The sequence below is a fragment of the Sardina pilchardus genome, chromosome 5 (assembly GCF_963854185.1).
Source record: "Sardina pilchardus chromosome 5, fSarPil1.1, whole genome shotgun sequence".
NCBI lineage: Eukaryota > Metazoa > Chordata > Actinopteri > Clupeiformes > Clupeidae > Sardina > Sardina pilchardus.
The window spans coordinates 21511301-21530507 of NC_084998.1; the positions used below are offsets into that span (position 1 = coordinate 21511301).

The 19207-nt window shown below is 47.5% G+C and overlaps 1 protein-coding gene across 1 annotated transcript in view; it reads right to left on the reverse strand.

The window, feature by feature from the left end:
* Positions 1–5138: 5138 nt before the first annotated feature.
* The window catches only part of fgf11b (fibroblast growth factor 11b), a 41576-nt gene continuing 27507 nt past the window's right edge, over positions 5139–19207 (reverse strand). Inside the window, exons 4-5 of the mRNA XM_062535677.1 lie at positions 6849–7047; positions 5139–5321 (exon numbers count right to left, since the gene is read on the reverse strand). Coding sequence (XP_062391661.1) covers positions 5188–5321; positions 6849–7047 — 333 coding nt within the window. The 3' untranslated portion in view covers positions 5139–5187. The remainder of the gene's footprint in view (positions 5322–6848; positions 7048–19207) is intronic.

Below are 19207 nucleotides of genomic sequence, written 5' to 3' on the forward strand. Positions count from 1 at the left end.
ACTTTTTTTCTGTTACCTTACCATAATAGACAGTAAAATGAAGCACAGTAGAGGGCATAAACCCAAAGTGCTGTATTTGACGGACAGGGTCGATTGAGTGAGATGTTTGGCGATTTCCAGGAATGTGTGTGAAACTAGAATGGCAGCACAGAGAGAGACAGGCAGTAGAGAGCGATAGAGAGATGGAAAGAGAGAGAGAGAGGGAGGGAGGGAGGGAGGGAGGGAAGATAGGAAGGAAGAGAGTGTGAGGGAGGGGCAGAGAGCTTAAGAGGGGGGTCAGGAGGGGGAGACAGCCCCCTCCTCCGGGCCAGTCGTCCAGCAGCGGTTAGCGGTGGAGGACTGCTCAGGAACACCCGGGGAGAGTTTATTATCAGGCAGCATGCTCGCTCGCTCGCTCAGCTCCCTCAGTTGCACAGGGAAATTATTGCTCTCAACGCCGGACTATTGCGCTCCAGTTTGGCTTTTATTGAGTCTATCGATCGCTCTCTCCCTTTTTCCTCATCCTCTCTCTCACTCGTTTGCTCTCTTTCTCTCTCTCTCACACACACACACACACACACACACACACACATACACTTGCTCTTATTCTCTCCTGCTCACTGTCTCCCTCTCTCCCTTTCAAACACACACACACACACACACATACACTTTCTCGACTGCCCCCCGCCCCCCTCCCTCTCTCACTCACACACACTCTCTCTCTCTCTCACACACACACACACACACACACACACACACACACACTGCTGGAGGGAAGGTTAATGGGCAGTGGACACACAGGACAGGGTTTGGGGAGATTGCTCAGGAAATGGAGCGTGACTTCAGAGCGAGCAAGAGGGGGCGCATGTGAACCACATTCGTCCTTGTGTCTCACAATACCCCCTGCGCCTGGCCAGGTAGCACCCCCCACACCACCACCACCACAAGCTCCAATAACACCACACCCCCCCCCCCCACCCCCCACCCACTTCTCTCCACCCCCCCATGGCCCGAGAGAATCCTCTCTGACCCCCACCCCACCCCCAGTCCGCTCCATCACCCAAGAAAAGCGGACTCGTCTCTCCTTGGCTTCCGCGCTCGCTGTTACGAGCACAAGGCATTGCTTGGCCTTGCCTTTCATTTCCTTCAGTATTTGTCGTGCATAATTTATACCTCCGACGACATCTTCTTCACCGCGACTCCTCACATCTTCTTCTTGTCTGTCACTCTCACCCGTCACAAATATACATCCTCCCTTCATACAAGTTTGTCCAAACACTCTCTCCTCCTTAAACGTATCCTTACGCATCGTACCTTTCCAGACCAGCCCTGCAAAAGCAGGGCTGCACCAACCTCCACATGTACCAGTAGGTACCCATCTCACACTTGTCACAAGGCCTTCTTTCTACACTCACACACCATCTCACAACTTCCGCAAGACGTTCGGCGACATTCTCTGACCTTCGTCAAACCTTCAGCAGAACTTTCTGGCGACGTTCTAGAACATTGGTACAATATTTGCCTCCCCGTGTAAGTGCATGTGGTGCCGCTCTGGCATTTCTATTTTTTGTAAATGTTTTGTGAGGCAGCAAGTGCCCTGCGGTCGTGTGGTGCTCACTGGCTTGGGTGGGGGGGTGGCTGAGTCTTGTTTGCCGTATGTGAAGCACATAAATACACACACACACACACACACACCAACACACACACACACACACACACACACACACACTGCCATTCTGGTTGACACCCTAAAAGACAGTGCCAAAGGTATTTCACAAGTCTCAAGCCTCTTTGTCAGGTTGCCCTGACAGCAGTGCCTCCACCGCATGAGGAAAAAAAAGAAGGAAAAATAACAGCAGCCAGTCGAGAGGTCATATTGTGCCCACAGGCCAATCAGACTGCAAGCAGTCAGACAGGAAGTGACTGCAGGGCCTGATGGTACAATGCAGGCGGTAGGAGCCTCCCTACACGTATTTGTTTTTGGTCTTTTTGCTAGGTTTAGAAGGAAAAAAATGCTGGAAGATGTCAACCCAGGATAAAAAAGACATTCAGCCATACAAACGCGCACACACACACACACACACACCTACATACACACACATCTTCACAGCTACACATGGGTACACACACAGGCACATACACACAAAGATATCCACACACACACGCACACACACACACGCACGCACACACGCGCACACACACGCACAGGCAGCCACATACTGCGGAGTTGACTCTTTTGTTTGGATTGGGTAAGGACAGTGAGTGGCTAAGCAGCGCGACGTCTTGGGAATAATAAACAGCCTCTCTCTGGCTCAAGTGCTCTCCTGCTCTCTTTGAAGTCACGGTTCCTCTTCTGGCTTTGTGGCAATGACGGCTGCCCAGGGATGAAGACGAATCAACACAGACAAGCCTGCTGGACCCAGAGAGGAGCAAGAAAACATAAACAAACAAGAAAGCAAGAAAAACAAAATAAGACAGCTAGGGAAGACACCATGGACACATTTGACACAGTTAGAGCCTTTTAAAAAGTGAGGACTGACCAAGTAATAGCCCCTAGGGGACATCCCTTTCTTTCGTATTAAATAGTGACAGAAAGGTCAGCTTTTTGAATGGAGAGAGGGGCATGAAGAGGAGGTGGCAGTTTCTTATTTTTTTTGAGAAGAGGTGGCAGTTTGGGCCTGACAACCCCCTGCAGGAGGGGAAATATTGAGGGGGGGCAGTGGGGGGGGGTGTTAATAAAAACACACAAACTCTAATCCTCCCCAGTTGCATTTTAACTTCCAAGAGCCCCTTGGCTAGCAGCAGTGGCAGTGGTGCAGATAAACGCTCCCGCTCTGAGGAGACCACCCCCCACCCCCACACCCCCCGCCTCCGAAAAAAAAAAAAAACACTCCAGATGCGACGACTGCGGCGGATGCCTCGGAGAGCAGCGCTAACGCTAGCGCTGCCGCCGCTAATGCCACCATTGCTAATGCTGCTGCTGTTGCGGCTGGCGCCGCTTCCCTCTGCCTTTGTGTGAATAATTTAAGCTGTCATGGCTGAACTCGGCACAAATCCCCTGATAGAATTCCTTCAAAGGCTAACGGAAGGGAAGAAGAAAAAAAGAAGAAGAAAAGTAAAAAATAAATAAAAAATAATAATAATAAGGGGAAAAAATGCCTGTCATAATCTGGAGCTGTGTTTTTTTTTTTTTTTTTTGGTTGCTGCACTATCTGTCTCCTCTGCCAGAGAGAAATACAGAGCCGACTTGGTGAGATTTCATCAGAGTGAGATGATGTAGTGGTAGAAGTGTATGTGTGTGAGTGTGTGTGAGTGAGTGTGTGTGTGTGTGTGTGTGTGTGTGTGTGTGTGTGTGTATGTATGTATGTGTGTGTGCATGTGTGTGTGTGTGTGTGTGTGTGTGTGTGTGTATGCGTGTGTGTGTGTATGTGTGTGTGCGCGCGTGTGCATGTGTGTGTGTGTGTGTGTGTGTGTGTGTGTGTGTGTGTGTGTGTGTTTCTGTCTATGAGTCTTCTGTGGTATGACACAGTTAAATCACACCCGGCCTAATGTATTCCTGATGGGGGGTGGGACATGATTGAACCTGAGCCTTAGGCGTTTTGAACAAGTGCAACCTGAATTTCCTCCACTGATATTTGGCCTGGAAGTGATAACTTATTGCTCTGTGGACATCGCTGCGTTCACATTAACAAATACTATAGAACTTCCCCATTATCACCCCCTTACTTATATACTGTAATTGTGTTCATGTTAAATAACACCTTAAACCTGAAGAGTTAACAAGAAATTAACTATATAATGAAACAAACAAGATAAACAAATCAACATAAACATACACAGAGTGTATCAACACAGGATAAAAGACTGATGAATAGATGTGGTCTCTTTCTGTTGTTGTTCTGCCCAATGACATTTTCTGACCAACAGAACTGGTTCCTCTGGCTTAGGTCCAAACAAAATCAATCTTCCCACTGCTGTCCAATAGAAATAGATCCTGTTCAAGCTGTCCAATAAAAATTGATTTTTTCCCCCCTGCCCCTCCCTCTACCGTTTAGACTCTGATTTGCTCAGTGTTTGGTTGGTGGACGGTGGGACAGTGGAGAGCTGGCGTCACCACGGTGATAATAGTAACTCACAGAGGGAGGGACAGACCAGCAGAGGTTTCATCCGGCCTAATGATTATGACTGACAACACACTCACAAACACACTCTCTCTCTCTCTCTCTCTCTCTCTCTCTCTCTCACACACACACACTCACACACACACACACACACACACACACACACACACACACACACACACACACACACACACACACAAACACACACACACACACATACACACAAGCAAGCACACAGACTTTTCCAAACAAACATATTGACACAAAAACCCATCTGCATTCATGCAAAGCACATTCAGGCATCCAAAGAGGTTAGGATTGGGTGGGTGGGGAAAGGGAGGGGGTCGGTCAGCAACTAAGTAATGCGTGCAAAAATGGCAATGAATGACCCCTTAATACCAAAAGCTCTACAGTGTATCACTAAGCTTTCACTTCAGCATCAGTTCCCTTTGCTTTGCGTACGTACGCTCATTCAATTTTCAGACTTGTTAGGAAGATCGAACGAATAGAGTAGAAAAGAATACAAAAACGAAAGAAAACAAACGAAAAAAAAAAAGAAAAAAATCATCTCCTCCTGTGGTCTCAAAGAGGAGGCGGTGAAGCAGGCCATGTGGGGCCTGTGCTGGGTGCTGGAGAGCGCCGGGAGGTGCGGTGGTGCAGGCATCGGGATGGAGGGGGCCAGGGCAGGGGGCAGACCAGTTAGAGTGAGTGACAAGAGCGAGGGGGGGAGGGTGGGGCGATCGGACGGAGTCTGACCGACTGGTCTGCGGGCCTTCTGGGGGGGCCGGCTTGCCGCCGGCCTGACCCAGGGGCGGAGATCGCCATGACAATGGGGGTCCTCTCCTAACTTCTCCTTCTCTCTCCGCACGCCCGCTCTCTGTTGACGCCGCCGCCGCCGACGTTGAGGGCCCGGTGATCATCTCTCGTAGCGCCGCGCGCCCCTCCCACTCGAGGCCAGCGCATCACCTGTTGTTTGGCTGCCGCCGCCGCCGCTGCCGCCACTGCTCCTCCTGCCTCCCAGTGCATGGTGGGAGATTGAGTTTCTCTGTGTCACTGCTGCCCCTACCCCTGGCCAGGGGTCCCTGTGCTATGAGGCGTCTGCTTTGGGGGCCTCTTTCCTGCCGTTCTGCTGAGACGGCGAGTCGGACGTCTTGACCGTCTTGCACAGAGGGCTCTGCTCGCCGGCCAGCGCATGGAGCGAAGGCTCCTTGTACATGGCGACTGTGGAACAGACAGAGGAGCAGGAGAAAGCCATTTAGGACATTACCACATCAAATCCCCTATTCACCGTCATTCCATGTAGATGTAAAACCCCATTATATGCATGACCACTGTGGATAGAGCCTATAGCTTAAGATAGCCTATAGGATATAACATCAAAGTACTTTAAGACTTAGAATCACAGATAACATGAAAGGCCAAGTTGTTCATTAAGCCCATGTGTTTGAAGACTAGCATGCATTTGTGAATATTAGCATTGTGTGCCAATGTCGTGCTGCCTGCATACAGTATAAATGGCCTGTACTGTACGTCACGAGGATACTCACAATTCTCTCAGTTGAACTGAAGCTGGACAAAATGAGGTAAACATGACTATAATTAACCATGGGGCATGTCGTGGGAAATAAAAACTGATGTAAACAAACAAAACAACAGCATCTCTGATGCCAGTCACAGCACTGTCAACACTGAGGGAGAAGCCAATGATATCCTCATTGCCATGCTCATCACTGGCCTATGAAATGAGGAACATCATTTTCACAAACACAGCAAAACATTCCTCAGATACTGTATTGTTATCATGTCATCGTTGCTGGTTTGGCCAAATTTGAACCCTGTGGGGGTAATTATGTTGATGTGGCTTGATACAAGAGCTGAGCTGATGTACCCTTCCACACCCCCACCACCCCACGCACGGACACACACACACACACACACACACACACACACACACACACACACACACACCACTCAGTCATTTTGACAAACAAAGCATTTTGTGTGATTCCCAGTGTAAACACGCAGTCGGCAAATGTTTTATTTAACTGTTGGCTTCTCACACGGGGGGGAGGGCAGCATCAGCATGGTGTGCACTTCTCATTATTTCCTGTTTGCGCTGGGCCAGAATTTGCAAGATTTACCGCCGGAGTCACCTCTCCGATTCAATAAAGGTCACCCGTAAAATGCCACTTTAGCATACATTGTGATGGAAATGTTTCAGCTGTATTCCCGCACCGCCGCACTTTTCTCCGTGTTTACAGTTGACGTAACGACTTGTGATTGGTCACATTAATCTTGATCAATGTTGTTTGGAGGGCACACGTGTTTATTTCCTGACAGATGTAAACACAGTGGTATTCTTTGCCAAGCCACAAAATTAGAACAAAAAAACCTGTCCTGGCATTTGATACAGAAATACCCATTAACCCTCATGCAAAGGGTGATTAACTATTCATGATTTCCGCTTGACTTCGAATTTCCGGCTAACCTCTGCAGCCAACCGGCGATTAACGCTTGCAAAGCCAGGTGCGGCCACCATTACAGCCAATTAATGCTTCCAAACGGTCAATTAATCGCATCAAAGGCTCCACATAAACCCTTTGCACAGACAGCAATCCCCCAGAGGACTGGGGGGGTCGGAGCTTTATCCTCATCCTACCCCCCACCCCATTCACACACTCCACCAACGCCACAGCTAAGTGACTCGAGCTGAACCGAAAACTGTGCGTCACCGGGGGGGAGCCTGACCTTCAATGACTTTGGGCAGAAAGTGGGCGGCTCCCTTGGTCTTCTTCACTCGGTTGCCCTTCATGACCTGGCCGTCGCGGTTGATGCCGATGTACCACGAGCGGCCGGACTGGCTCTGGCGATACAGCATAGAGGAGTAGGTGACGTAGTAGTTCTCAAACACGCTCTCTTTGAAGCGGCACTCGGGGTTGAAGTGTTCCTGGAAACAAAAACAGCAGAAGGAAAACGAGTGAGGGGAGGAAGCACACACCTAAACAAACATAACAAACACATCCACCTGAAGGGGAAATACAATCAAGCGCTGCATGGCAAACTGTTGTAAGAAAAAAAAACAAGTGAAAAAGCAATATGGTGTTTGTTTTTTTAATCTCAAATGTTTTTTTTATACAGATTGTGAGGAAACCCATGAAGGAGATTCATCAATGATGCATTCCATTTCTTCAATGAAGCAAACCTTTATGGACTACATTTAAAACATTTCAAAGAGGCGAGCTGAGTGTCTTTCTCCCTGGAAGTGCTGTTTACCCACCAGAGTACATTTGCCCACATTTGGCCAAATCCATGCCAATCGTACACGTGTGAGTAACATGCATGGGCAGACTCGGGGGATTGCCGGCGCTGTTAGTGGTGGCCAATTATTCCTGGTGCCAGATGTGCCTGGGGAGGGTTGGCAGGGGATATTGAGGCTCCGCGCCCATATTTGTGTTTCTTTGAGAGCGCACGCGTGGGAGTCCCATGGGACGAGCGTGGGAGATAACTCCACGCACGGCGGCCGCATTCATTAGCATCTCTGATAAACTTAACGCCGTCCCCAAGGTACGCCAAACAGAAGGGCTCCCACATGCACACACACATGTACACACACACTCACACACACACACATACACACACACACACACCAAAAGAGGCCCTACACATGTTCGCAGGCAACCCCAACTCATACTTGCTGCACACAGACATGCCCCGCTGTGCAGTGAATATTTAGAAATGTGTGAAAACGCACAACAAAATGGGAAAACACTCAACAAAATACACGCAGACACACAGGCACACACACACACACACACAAGCAGATGCGGGAATAATCTGGGATGACAGCATGGTGTAACTAAACACAGTGACTGCATGGTGAGTTTGGAAGCACGTCAGTCAGCTGGGAGCACAGATAGCACTCTGGCTTCTCCCGTGTCGGTGCCTCATCGTCCTCATTGGTTATATCACCCCCTTCACTGTGACTCACTGCCCTGACAGATTTCCTACAGACTCTTCAGCTTGCCACCCATACGCGGCCACCCCCCACCCCGTCCAGGCAGACCTGCCGCAGGTGTGCCACATCAGGGCCACATCTGGGCCAGTGTCTGTTTGCATCCGAGGCCTCCATCTCTCCCCGTCTCCCACCCTACCCCACCCTGCACAGCCCAGCTTAGCCTGGTGACGGTAACCGCGAGCGACAAGTATACATCTCTCTTAGTCATCTACGGGGTCCTTTCCTTGTCAGAGAGCAAACCCAATCTACAGGATTGATTTAGTGTGCGCAACAGGCCTGAAACAGCTGACTGGAGGCTTTTCTCTGTCTCACTCTCTCTCTCACTCTCTCTCTTTCTCTCTCACTCTCTCTGTTTTTTTTTCCTTTCATTCTTTATTTCATTCCTTCCTTTCCTCCATCATGCCAGGCTGAAAACAAGTAAGGGGTGGAGGCTGTTGAAAAACAGACAGGGCTCTGGTATATTCGAGCTATCCAGAACACAAACACACACGCACACACACACACACACACACTCCCCGTCGGCAGAAAGGACTTATGGTTCTGGACACACAGCGCTGCCTGTCTGCTTGCCTGTCCCGCTAGTCTGCTCGCTCCGCCTGTGTTTTGTCTGCGCAGTCATGTCTCAGGCTACGTCCTGAGGGGCCGAGTCCATCTCAGGGCCCTTGACAGCTCGGATGCTCTCAGTCACTCTAACATGTGTGGAGGGGGGGAGCGAGGGAGGACGAGGGAGGGAGAGAGCGAGGGAGGGAGAGAGCCAGGGAGGGAGAGAGCAAGGGAGGGAGGGAGAGAGGGAGAGAGCGAGGGAGGAGTGGGTAGAGGGATGAGAGGAGTTGGTCTCGGCTCAAAAACTAATCACCCAGGAGACGCTCAAGTGGCGGGCAGGCGACCCCTCTGTGATGAGCGTGTGGTGACCGCGGTGGCATCGCCCATGCTGCCCACTGACAGCTGACGCTGACTGAGAAAGGTCATGACCTTAGCGCCGATCTGGGCTAAACCACAGCACAGCCCCAGAGGTGGGAAGCGCGTCGTAATAAACCTTAAGTGTCTGATTGTAGCACAATATGGTTCCCTCCGATATCCCTGAATCGGAACAACACAAGGACAAAATCATCAGCGGTGACAGAGCGTCATGCATCTGGCTCACACGATAAATTGCAAGTCACCAACATTTCCGTTGCCGCTGTGATGGACACAATTTGAAATTTGAAAAATTATAAACTTAACCAGAAAATAACACTAATTATAATGATAAAAAATGTAATCTTTTGGCTCTGGCTCGTTGACTGATTTTGGCAGTGTCCCCCGCTCTCGTTCATTCTCTCTCTCTCGCTCCCTCTCTCTCCGCATCTGCCAGCACAATGAATTCTAATGAAACTGGGAGAGAGGGGTAATATCCGGCCTCCGTGCGGAGAATCCTGAGGACCGGGAGCAGCCTTTTATCATGCGGTGCGGTATTCCGACCTTCCCTTCGCTCCACCTCTTCCTCCTCCTTCCCTCCTCCTCCTCCTCCTCCTCCTCTCCCCCTCCCTTTTGCATCGGTGTCTGATTACATCTCCTCTACCTGCTCCATAAAGGCCGCACCTCCGCCTTTGTCTGCCATGCTACTAAAACAGGATAACTGCCTCTTAACCTCTCTCTCTCTCCCTCTCTCTTTCTCTCTCTCTCTCTCTCTCTCTCTCCTCCGTTGCCTCTCCCTTAGCTGTGGCTGCCTTCTTCAGTGCTAAACCCTCCAGGGAGTGCCTGTGCAAAGAGTGGAACGCTGCTCTGCCTCTCTGATAAAAAAAAAGGAAGAAAAGAAAGGAAAAAAAAGAAAAATACAAAACGGGACCAATTTAAAGTGCATGTGCCGTCCCCTTTTTTTCCAGCGCGGAGGGGCAAAGTCGTCTTCATTTTCCGCTAAAATCAATAAAGTCGCTGCCAGTGTTTTCATCAGAGGGGAGAGGCTGACTCTGGCAGATGATGCAGCTTTGATTGCCTCCACCGATCTCCGCCGCTGTCGAGTTCCCGGTGAAATAATGACCTTGTCTATCAAACCCGCAGGTTCATTAAATTTATAATTCACACATACACTGCTACCATTTTCAATGGTCCAACTGAATTAATTACCGCAACTGACCGACAGAAACGTCTTGCATTCTCTTTCAAGTTTGTCTAATAGAAGCCTGAGACTGGAGCACAAAGCTCCTAAAGCAGCTTCATTATTAATGAGAATTAGGCTTTAATGGAGGAGAAGCGACTGAATAGGTGATGCAGTTGGGGGGAAAAAATGCAGATGAGGTAAGTATCTTAAACCATAACTCAGAAGAGTTAAATACCCTATAGAATGGGTCTTGTTAAATGGAAGGAGAATTAACTATTTGCATATATATATTCTCTCTTTCAAAAGCACTCTACACTCTCATTTTCATGCCAGCCTCGCACACATTCTCAGAATATTCATATAGAATAAGTATAAGCCTAATATCGATGATTTTATTATTGTTATTATGTAAATTACTCTTTATGTTTATAGTGATTATAATGTTTTAATCAGCTTTGGATGAACGCATCTGGTAAACACCATAACCATTAGGCACATACAGTATATTTGCCGTTGGTATGTCAGCTCATTGAAATAGGGGAATGTTTGAAAGGCCAAATATGTCTCATAGACAGGCATGCATTTCAGGTTGAATTACTACAATATGAAATCTATTTTTCTCTCCACACACCATGCTACCCCACAAAACACCCAGAAACACACACACACACACACACACGGCGGATGATTTGTGTTCGTGTTTTACCCATAATACAATGGATCATGGCAGACAGCGCTTTGTTGGGGTTTCCTGAATGTGGTGCAGATGCTGCACGTATTATGTCACATTGTGTAAGTCAGTAATGCCTGGATGTACAGTAAGTATCAGCAGGGGTTAAAAGGGGATAAAAAGCGATCAAGCTGTCTGCTAGCATAACTGCCTGGGAAGCTGTGAAGGTCCCTGGCAACACACACACAGACAGTGGCAAGGCCTAATGGGGTGGGTGGGGCTGGGAGGGTAGAAGGTGTTGTTCACAACCAATGGGTGAATTTGTCTTCTGTTTGAGTGACAGGCAGAGGACCTCTGTCAATAAGATTCTTCTTTTGAATGTTAGTCACTGACATCTACTGCGGCGGTGCCAAGATGTCACATCACTCAGTGGACTGTTACTGGCAGTCCCAGGCGGAGCGCAAAATATACTTAATAGGAAAAAAGAGAGAAACTGTCTGTGTGTGTGTGTGTGTGTGTGTGTGTGTGTGTGTGTGTGTGTGTGTGTGTGCGTGTGTGTGTGTGTGTGTGTGTGTGTGTGTACGCCCTTGGGCATATAAATGTTTGTGCATACGTTTGTGGGGGTGCAAGTCTGTGTATGTGAGTGTGTAGATCGGAGGAGTCCTTAGGGGTGTGTGGGTGTGTCCTTGTGTTGCGAAGATGGTGTGTGTGTGTGTGTGTGTGTGTGTGTGTGTGCACGCACGCACGCAGCTTGCAAAAGAGAATGACAATGGAAACATTTGACTTATTCATGTCAAGAGAGCTGTATACCTCCAGCCAGTGCCCTGCTTTGTTCCACTTTCTCTCTAACAATGTTTTCCTGCCCTTTCTGCCCTGTTTGCCGGGAACGATTATATCGCACTGTTTATGTCCCCCGCATCTCAATGCCACCCAGCACGGAGCACACAACCAGCTAAGAATGCAGCAGCGTCTACCGGTAGAGGAGATAGGAGTGCTGCACAGGAATACACACACGCACACACACACACACACACACACACACACACACACAGTATAAAAACACACTTTATACACATGCACACACACACACGCACGCACGCGCGCGCACACACACACACACACACCCACACACACACACACACACACACACACACACACACACACACACACACAGTATAAACACGCATTTTACACACAGGCACACATGTGACATAATGAAATGAGAGTCCAGACACAAATGGCGTGACATCAAAGAGAGGAGTCCAAAATAATTGTTATTTGCATTCGCACTCATTGGATACTAACCTTTGTAGGACAAGTGAAATGGCACACTGTATTAATTTGTTGGTGTGCTATTAAATTTGTCTTCTATCTGATAGGAACAGGAAATTTGGCGGTTGCTGTGATGACAAACTACTTATCATTTGTTTGGTTCAAGTCCTGCAGCCATCAGTGCATGTTACAAAACTATTTATTGTTAAAATTGTCACTGTGTGGACTAATGAAATGTTGTGATGAATTGAGAAATATCCAGCACAGTTCCAACCTTTTAAGTAGCCTATAATCATTGCTGCGGCCTTCATAATTTACAGTAAAATGAGGCTAGGCCTATTGAGTCAAATAAAGGCACATGAAAGCAAGCTACATACAAGGAGAATTATTTATGTGATTAGTGGAACGGTAGGCTAACCGAAGATGTTCCTCTACCACTCAAATGGTGGAGATAAGAATGGATGTGATATCAAGGTCATCGCCACAGCATTTTCTTACAAATTAATGCAATGCAACAGAGATAATGTTACTAAATGTACTATGTATAAAATATACTAAGTAAAGATTAAATAATGTTCAAACGATCATATGTCTTTTTTCATTTACACTGATCAATGTCATCATGTATCACTGCCAAGTTCAAAGCAACCAGTAGGCTAGACCACCAGGCAGCATAGAGAAAGTTATATGAAATGACTGAATGACATTCTGGATGTGTAGGCTAACCATTGCGCCTGAATTCCACTTCCACAAGACTAGGAAGACATAACTGCTAAGCTAGTGTCGGCTAGTCGGAGAATAGCAGAGAAAGTGCAGCTGTAGTCGTGTGGCAACCTCAGAGACCTCCGAGTCCCAGCAGGCCAGGGGGAGGAGGATGGAACAATTGTCAACAAGAGGTAGGCTACTGTATTTGAAGACCTTGAATGTGTCCTGCATTTCTGTTGTACAAGTAATTATATGATTTGTTTGTGATTTTATCTTCCTAAACTATTTGGGCAATGTAGCAATCTACTGACGTAGTTTAATTAGGCTATTCGCCCAATTGTAACTGGTAGATGTAGTCTCGCTGTTACCTTTGTAGCCTAATCTAGGCTACTAAGCGCACACGTGCAATTTAAGGGTAGGCCTAGTCTATACTGGCTTTCATCCAGCGTTTCTCAAACAGTGGGGCGCCCCACTGCGCAGAGACATGCCAGGTGGGGCACGAGCTGACATGAAAAACCGGAGATTTCTTTTTAATCTGTAGTAGGCTAGAAGTAGTTTACAAACGTGGTGGTGTAGTAGTTACTTGTGTGTTTACAAGTCCAGTAACTTAGTGTTTATTTAGTTATGTGCGTTTATAACTTCAGTAATGTGAGACTTGAGGTAATGTTAGGTAGCCTAGATAGCCTACCTACGTTAACCTTTAAAAGGGTGGGTTTTGAACATTCGAACACAAGATTCCATTCCGCAACAATTCAACATTCTAAAATTCTATGTTGAATTCAATGAACCCAGACATTCTTTAGAATGTTAATTTTCCAACACTCCAAACACACCGGTGTGACGGTACACTCTTTGATGGCGAGCTTCGCGTCTCCAATGTTCTCTCCCTCTCGTGGACTCGTTATGCAGGTCATGTGTTCTGAGGGAATGACTTGAAGGGATCTGAAGGAAGGGATAGGAAGCCTAGGATCTTACTCCTGGTTTCTCTAGATTATGATCTCATTTCATTTTTTTTTTTTTGGCAATAAGAATCCGTTGAATAATAGCCTGATGGATTATTAACTGTCTGTGTAACATTGCATAGCTCTGTAGTTGCATGGTCTAGCATACATAGACATTTGGTTAAATAGGCTATATTGTTTAATTAAATGATGGGTCAGCTCAGTAAAATGAGTGATCAAACTGTATGGAGATTAGAGTAGCGGTGTCTGCCAGAAGTTGAAAGCCCAGATGAAGGCTAAGGAAGTGTCAGAATGCCCTTCCTTAAATGAGTTTTCCTGCAGCGCTTACCTTTTTGACCAGACACGTCCAAGTAAGTAGGATGAGCACCGGTCAGACTCTAAAAAAAGGAGGACACTTGTGTCTAAAATTGAGGACAAACGGACCAAAATGAGGACACCCCCCAAATTGGTGCTTAGTCTATACACCTGTTCCTGACAGTGAAAATGTAAACATTAGCTTTGTACAACCCATTTACACCATTAAACCGTGGTGAAGTCTATAGGCTAATCTCATGTTTTAATTCTCTGCTTATACCAATGTTTTTGAGACAATTGATAATTGATCACTGTTTTGTAGCCTAATAATATGAGATGTTAGCAAACCCTTTAAAGGGATATTCCGCCATTTTTGGAAATACGCTCATTTTCCACCTCCCCTCGAGCAAAACAATCGATATTTACCTTGTTCCCGTTCATCCAGCCATTCTGTGAGTCTGGCGATACAACTTTTAGCTTCAGCCTAGCATAGATCATTGAATCGGATTAGACCATTAGCTTCTCGCCTGCTAGCTTCATGTTTAAAAGTGACTAAGATTTCTGGTAATTTTCCCATTTAAAACGTGTCTCCTCTCAAGTTAGAAAGTGCAATAAGACCAACTGAAAATGAAACCTGGAGTTTTTCTAGGCTGATTTGACATGGAACTACACTCTCATCTGGCGTAATAATCAAGGCAACTTGCAAACGTACCATAGGCGCAGTGATATCGTACGCAGCATCTGAAAATAGTCCCCATAGACAACAAGCAATAGTAGTGCCAGTAGTTTGCAAGTTGCCTTGATTATTCCGCCAGATGAAAGTGTAGTTCCATGTCAAATCAGCCTAGAAAAACTCTAGGTTTCATTTTCAGTTGGTCTTATTGCACTTTCTAACTTGAGAGGAGACACGTTTTAAATGGGAAAATTACCAGAAATCTGAGTCACTTTTAAACATGAAGCTAGCAGGCGAGAAGCTAATGGTCTAATCCGATTCAATGATCTATGCTAGGCTGAAGCTAAAAGTTGTATCGCCAGACTCACAGAATGGCTGGATGAACGGGAACAAGGTAAATATCGATTGTTTTGCTCGAGGGGAGGTGGAAAATGAGCGTATTTCCAAAAATGGCGGAATATCCCTTTAACGTTGAGCATGTCCCCCCTTGAGAGCAGACCCTATGCAGAATAACTGCATCAGTGCCTCTTTTGCTGTGGAGCACTTGTATCGTTGCTACTTATAAGCATTGTTTGCTGTGGAGCACTTGTCAAAAAGCCATGCAGGCAAATGCCCAAAAGGAGGATACTCTACCTCGTTCCGGCCAGGGGGCTCGAAAGCCAGACTGTCCAGGCAAAATCCAGACGAATGGTCACCTAAGTAATCTGTCTATCCTAGGAAACATGTCTATGTGCATGTTATTAAATCACCTAAGGACTTGCTGTACTTAATGCCCCTCTGTTGTGTGTAAGAAGCCGCAGTGAACATCTATCAAATTAGGGCCCATCAACTGTATGCCAGAAAAGATCTGGCCAAAGCAGAATGTAGCGCCTTGTGTCAGATTATGATCATAAATGATCAGAGCCGTAGTCTGAGCTAAACGCACAGAATGGAAAATTCCGTGGGACTGAAAAAGTGGTGTAATCTTTCAGTCGTGTCAGTCTCGCACTTTCTGAAGTACAGACACACAGATACACGCACACACACACACACACACACACAAACACAAATCCATACACATTCACGCAAAATACAAACCCATACACTCTCTAACACACTCGTGCAAAACCACACACACACACCAATTCCAATTGCATACACCCACACACCCCACCCCAGCCCACCTCACCCGCCGTGCCCACCCACCCCTCCCCCCTTCTTTGAGCCCAGGAGGGTTTTTCCGGAGCACACAGATGATAAAGTGGGTCAGGACAGGACCGAGCTCTATTTTTATCGGGGAGCCATTTTCCTGGGGCCGACCGCAGGTAGCCGAGCCTCCTGTCTCCCTGCAGCAGCAGACCAATGACATGGAGTTTCCCCTCTGTGCGCGCTCCTCCTTCCTGGCCCCCAGGGGGCCCTACTGAGCCCACGCCTCGCTGACCATCATAGCCTAGATTTCAGCTCAAAGGCACCTGAGAGGAAGATTATGGGACATTTTGTGGGGGGCAAATAAGCGCTGCAGAGGATGATGGGAGTCTATTCTGATTTCTCAAGTGTTTTATTGCTATACTTTCACACTCTGTGTGTGTGTACATTTTAATGTCTTTGTGTGTGTGTGTGTGTGTGTGTGTGTGTGTGTGTGTGTGTGATGGAGAGAGAGAGAGAGAGAGAGAGAGAGAGAGAGAATGTAGTGGACTTTATTTCCAAAATGGAATCCGCCCAAATTATAAGTGGTAATGTAATGAGGGGTTTTGACACCCTCCATTTTAAAAAGGTTTCTTTGATTTGCTTTCCCAGTACGTTATGTGCTTTTTACAGTTATGTTGAGAGAGCATATTTGAATGGCATCCAGCCAGAGGAGGATAGGACTAGAGAGAGCAGGAGAGAGAGAGAGAGGGCAGGGAGAGAAAGTGAGATAAAAGAGACAGAGAGAGAGAGAGCAGTTGTGAGAATTAGAGAGAGAAAGAAAGTAAAGAGGAGGGGAATAGCTTTAAAAACAGGGTCTTCTCCCACAGGCGTTGTCCTCCGTGTCGCTGCTGTCACACAACTCTCATCCTCTCCCTTTCTCGTCTTCCCTCCCTCTCTCCCTCCCTCCCTCGCTCCTTCTCTCTTTCTCTCGTCTCTTCTGCCTCTTTCCGTTCCTCCCGTGCTGTGCGGCTGGTGACAGTGATGGGCTTGTTGTCAGCAGCACGAAACATTTGTCTGCTCTGTCATTGATGTCCTCTCTAGAGGAGTGAGCCCCCCCGCGCATCTTTAATGAGGGGCTCACACACACGCAAGCACACTTCCACACACCCACGCACTGACTCACAAGAACACACGCACACACACTCACTCACTCACTCACTCACTCGCATACATACACCCACACACACGCAGACACGAGAATAGTACACGCGAGACAGACAAACACATACACACAAATATACACAGGCACACCTGCACATGTTTATAAATACAGACACAGACTTATGTATACTCAGATATAATCATGCACACACACACACACACACACACTCACAAACACACACACACACACATACGTCTATACATACACATGGACACAAACACACACACACGCCCCCACACATCATAATCATAAGCCGTACATTTTCATAAACAGCTAAATAGCATTACAACATTAAACCATGCAGAGACATATATTCACTGAACACCTTCACATTCAGTCTTGCTTTTTAATGTGCCTGTAATGGGGTCATGGATGCGTTTTCAAAGCTCCCTTAAGGTAGATGCTCTCAGACTAAACACACACACACACACACACACACACACACACACACACACACGCACACTGTCTCATCCCTCGCAGGAAAAACATCCAGAGGGCAATTTCAATCATCTTATCAAAACTAAAGCTGCATGTAATTGGACCTTAATGATGTGCCCGTTAATCTTCTGCATAAATAGGGACCATTATCCCCAGAGATGCCGCAAAGACACAAGTGGAGGGAAGGGATCGGCGTGGACGGGACAGGTCAGGGGAGGGCAGGCGACACTGCGGACTGGACGAGAGAGAGAGGAGTGGAGCGGAGGGCGGAAATCCTAAGGAGGGCAACAAGGAGCTACAGGACACAGAGGCTTAGGACAGGGACAGAATAGCGGAGAATTAAAAACAGGCAGGGAGGAGAGAAAGAGCGAGAGGGAGAGAGAGAGAGAGAAAGAGAGAGAGGGTTTAACGGAAGAGGGACGAGGCATTTGAAGGGCGAAAGCGAGGGAAAAACAAGGAAGATAAGGAGCGATTTGGGAAGGGAAGGTCACAAGGGACAGGATGGACGCGAGGAGAGGACGCCAAGGACACAGAGAGGATTCAAAGCAGATCAGGGAGTGTGTGTGTGTGTGTGTGTGTGTGTATTTGTGTGTGTGTGTGTGTGTGTGTGGGAGGGTAGTGCAGGACAAAAAAGAGAGAGAGGGAGAGAGAGAAGGTGACAGGGCTAGAGAATAGATAGGGAGAAGCAAGAGAGATAGAGGGATAGAGAGAGAGGGAGAAAAAGGAAGAGAGAAAAAGAGACAATGGTGACACAGACACAGATCGAGAGAAAAGGAGCGAATAACAAGAGTGCAAGAGATGGGTGGAGAGAGGAAAACTAGTCGGAGAGGGAGAGAGAGAAGGGTGGAGAGAGGAAAACTAGTCGGAGAGGGAGAGAGAGAAGGGTGGAGAGAGGAAAACTAGTTGGAGAGGGAGAGAGAGAAGGGTGGAGAGAGGAAAACTAGTTGGAGAGGGAGAGAGAGAAGGGTGGAGAGAGGAAAACTAGTCGGAGAGGAAGAGAGAGAAGCGGGGATGCCCCGGCGTATGGCACGCCGCAGAGGAGCCACAATGATCCTAGCGTGAATAAAAGAGTGAGTTCCCTTTGAACCAAATATCGTTCTCCACTTCTGCCGAGAAAATCCCCTCATTTCTTAGTTCACAGAGAGGCAAGAGACAAAAGCTCTCTCTCAGCCCTGAATTCTAATCTCCAGCTTTGGGATATTCTGTCAACACCCCTCACTCCCTCCCTCCTTCCCTCTCGCTTTTTTCTCTCCCTCTCTCTCTCTTACTCAGATTCTCGCTCTTCTATCACTTCCCTTCTCTTCTCTCACCCTCTCTATCCCTCCTTTACCCCCCCAACACACACACACACACACACACACACACACACACGCACACACATATATACATACACAGAACGTTCTCACACATCACACTTCAATAGCGCATACATTAACCCTCACTTTGTCATTTTGCCATAATTGTCTTGCGTCTCCTCCTCCGCTGCCGCCCGTGTCCGTGCGGGGACTGTTTAAATAACCCTTTTCACCTTGCACGCCAGTGTGGCACCTCTCAGCCTTACTCAACATCAAACGCCCGCCTGGGTAATTGGTCACACTGCACAGGGCTAATCCCTTGTTGTTATTGCTTATTTGGGAGCTAAATCAAACCAACAGGGGACTCGGTAACC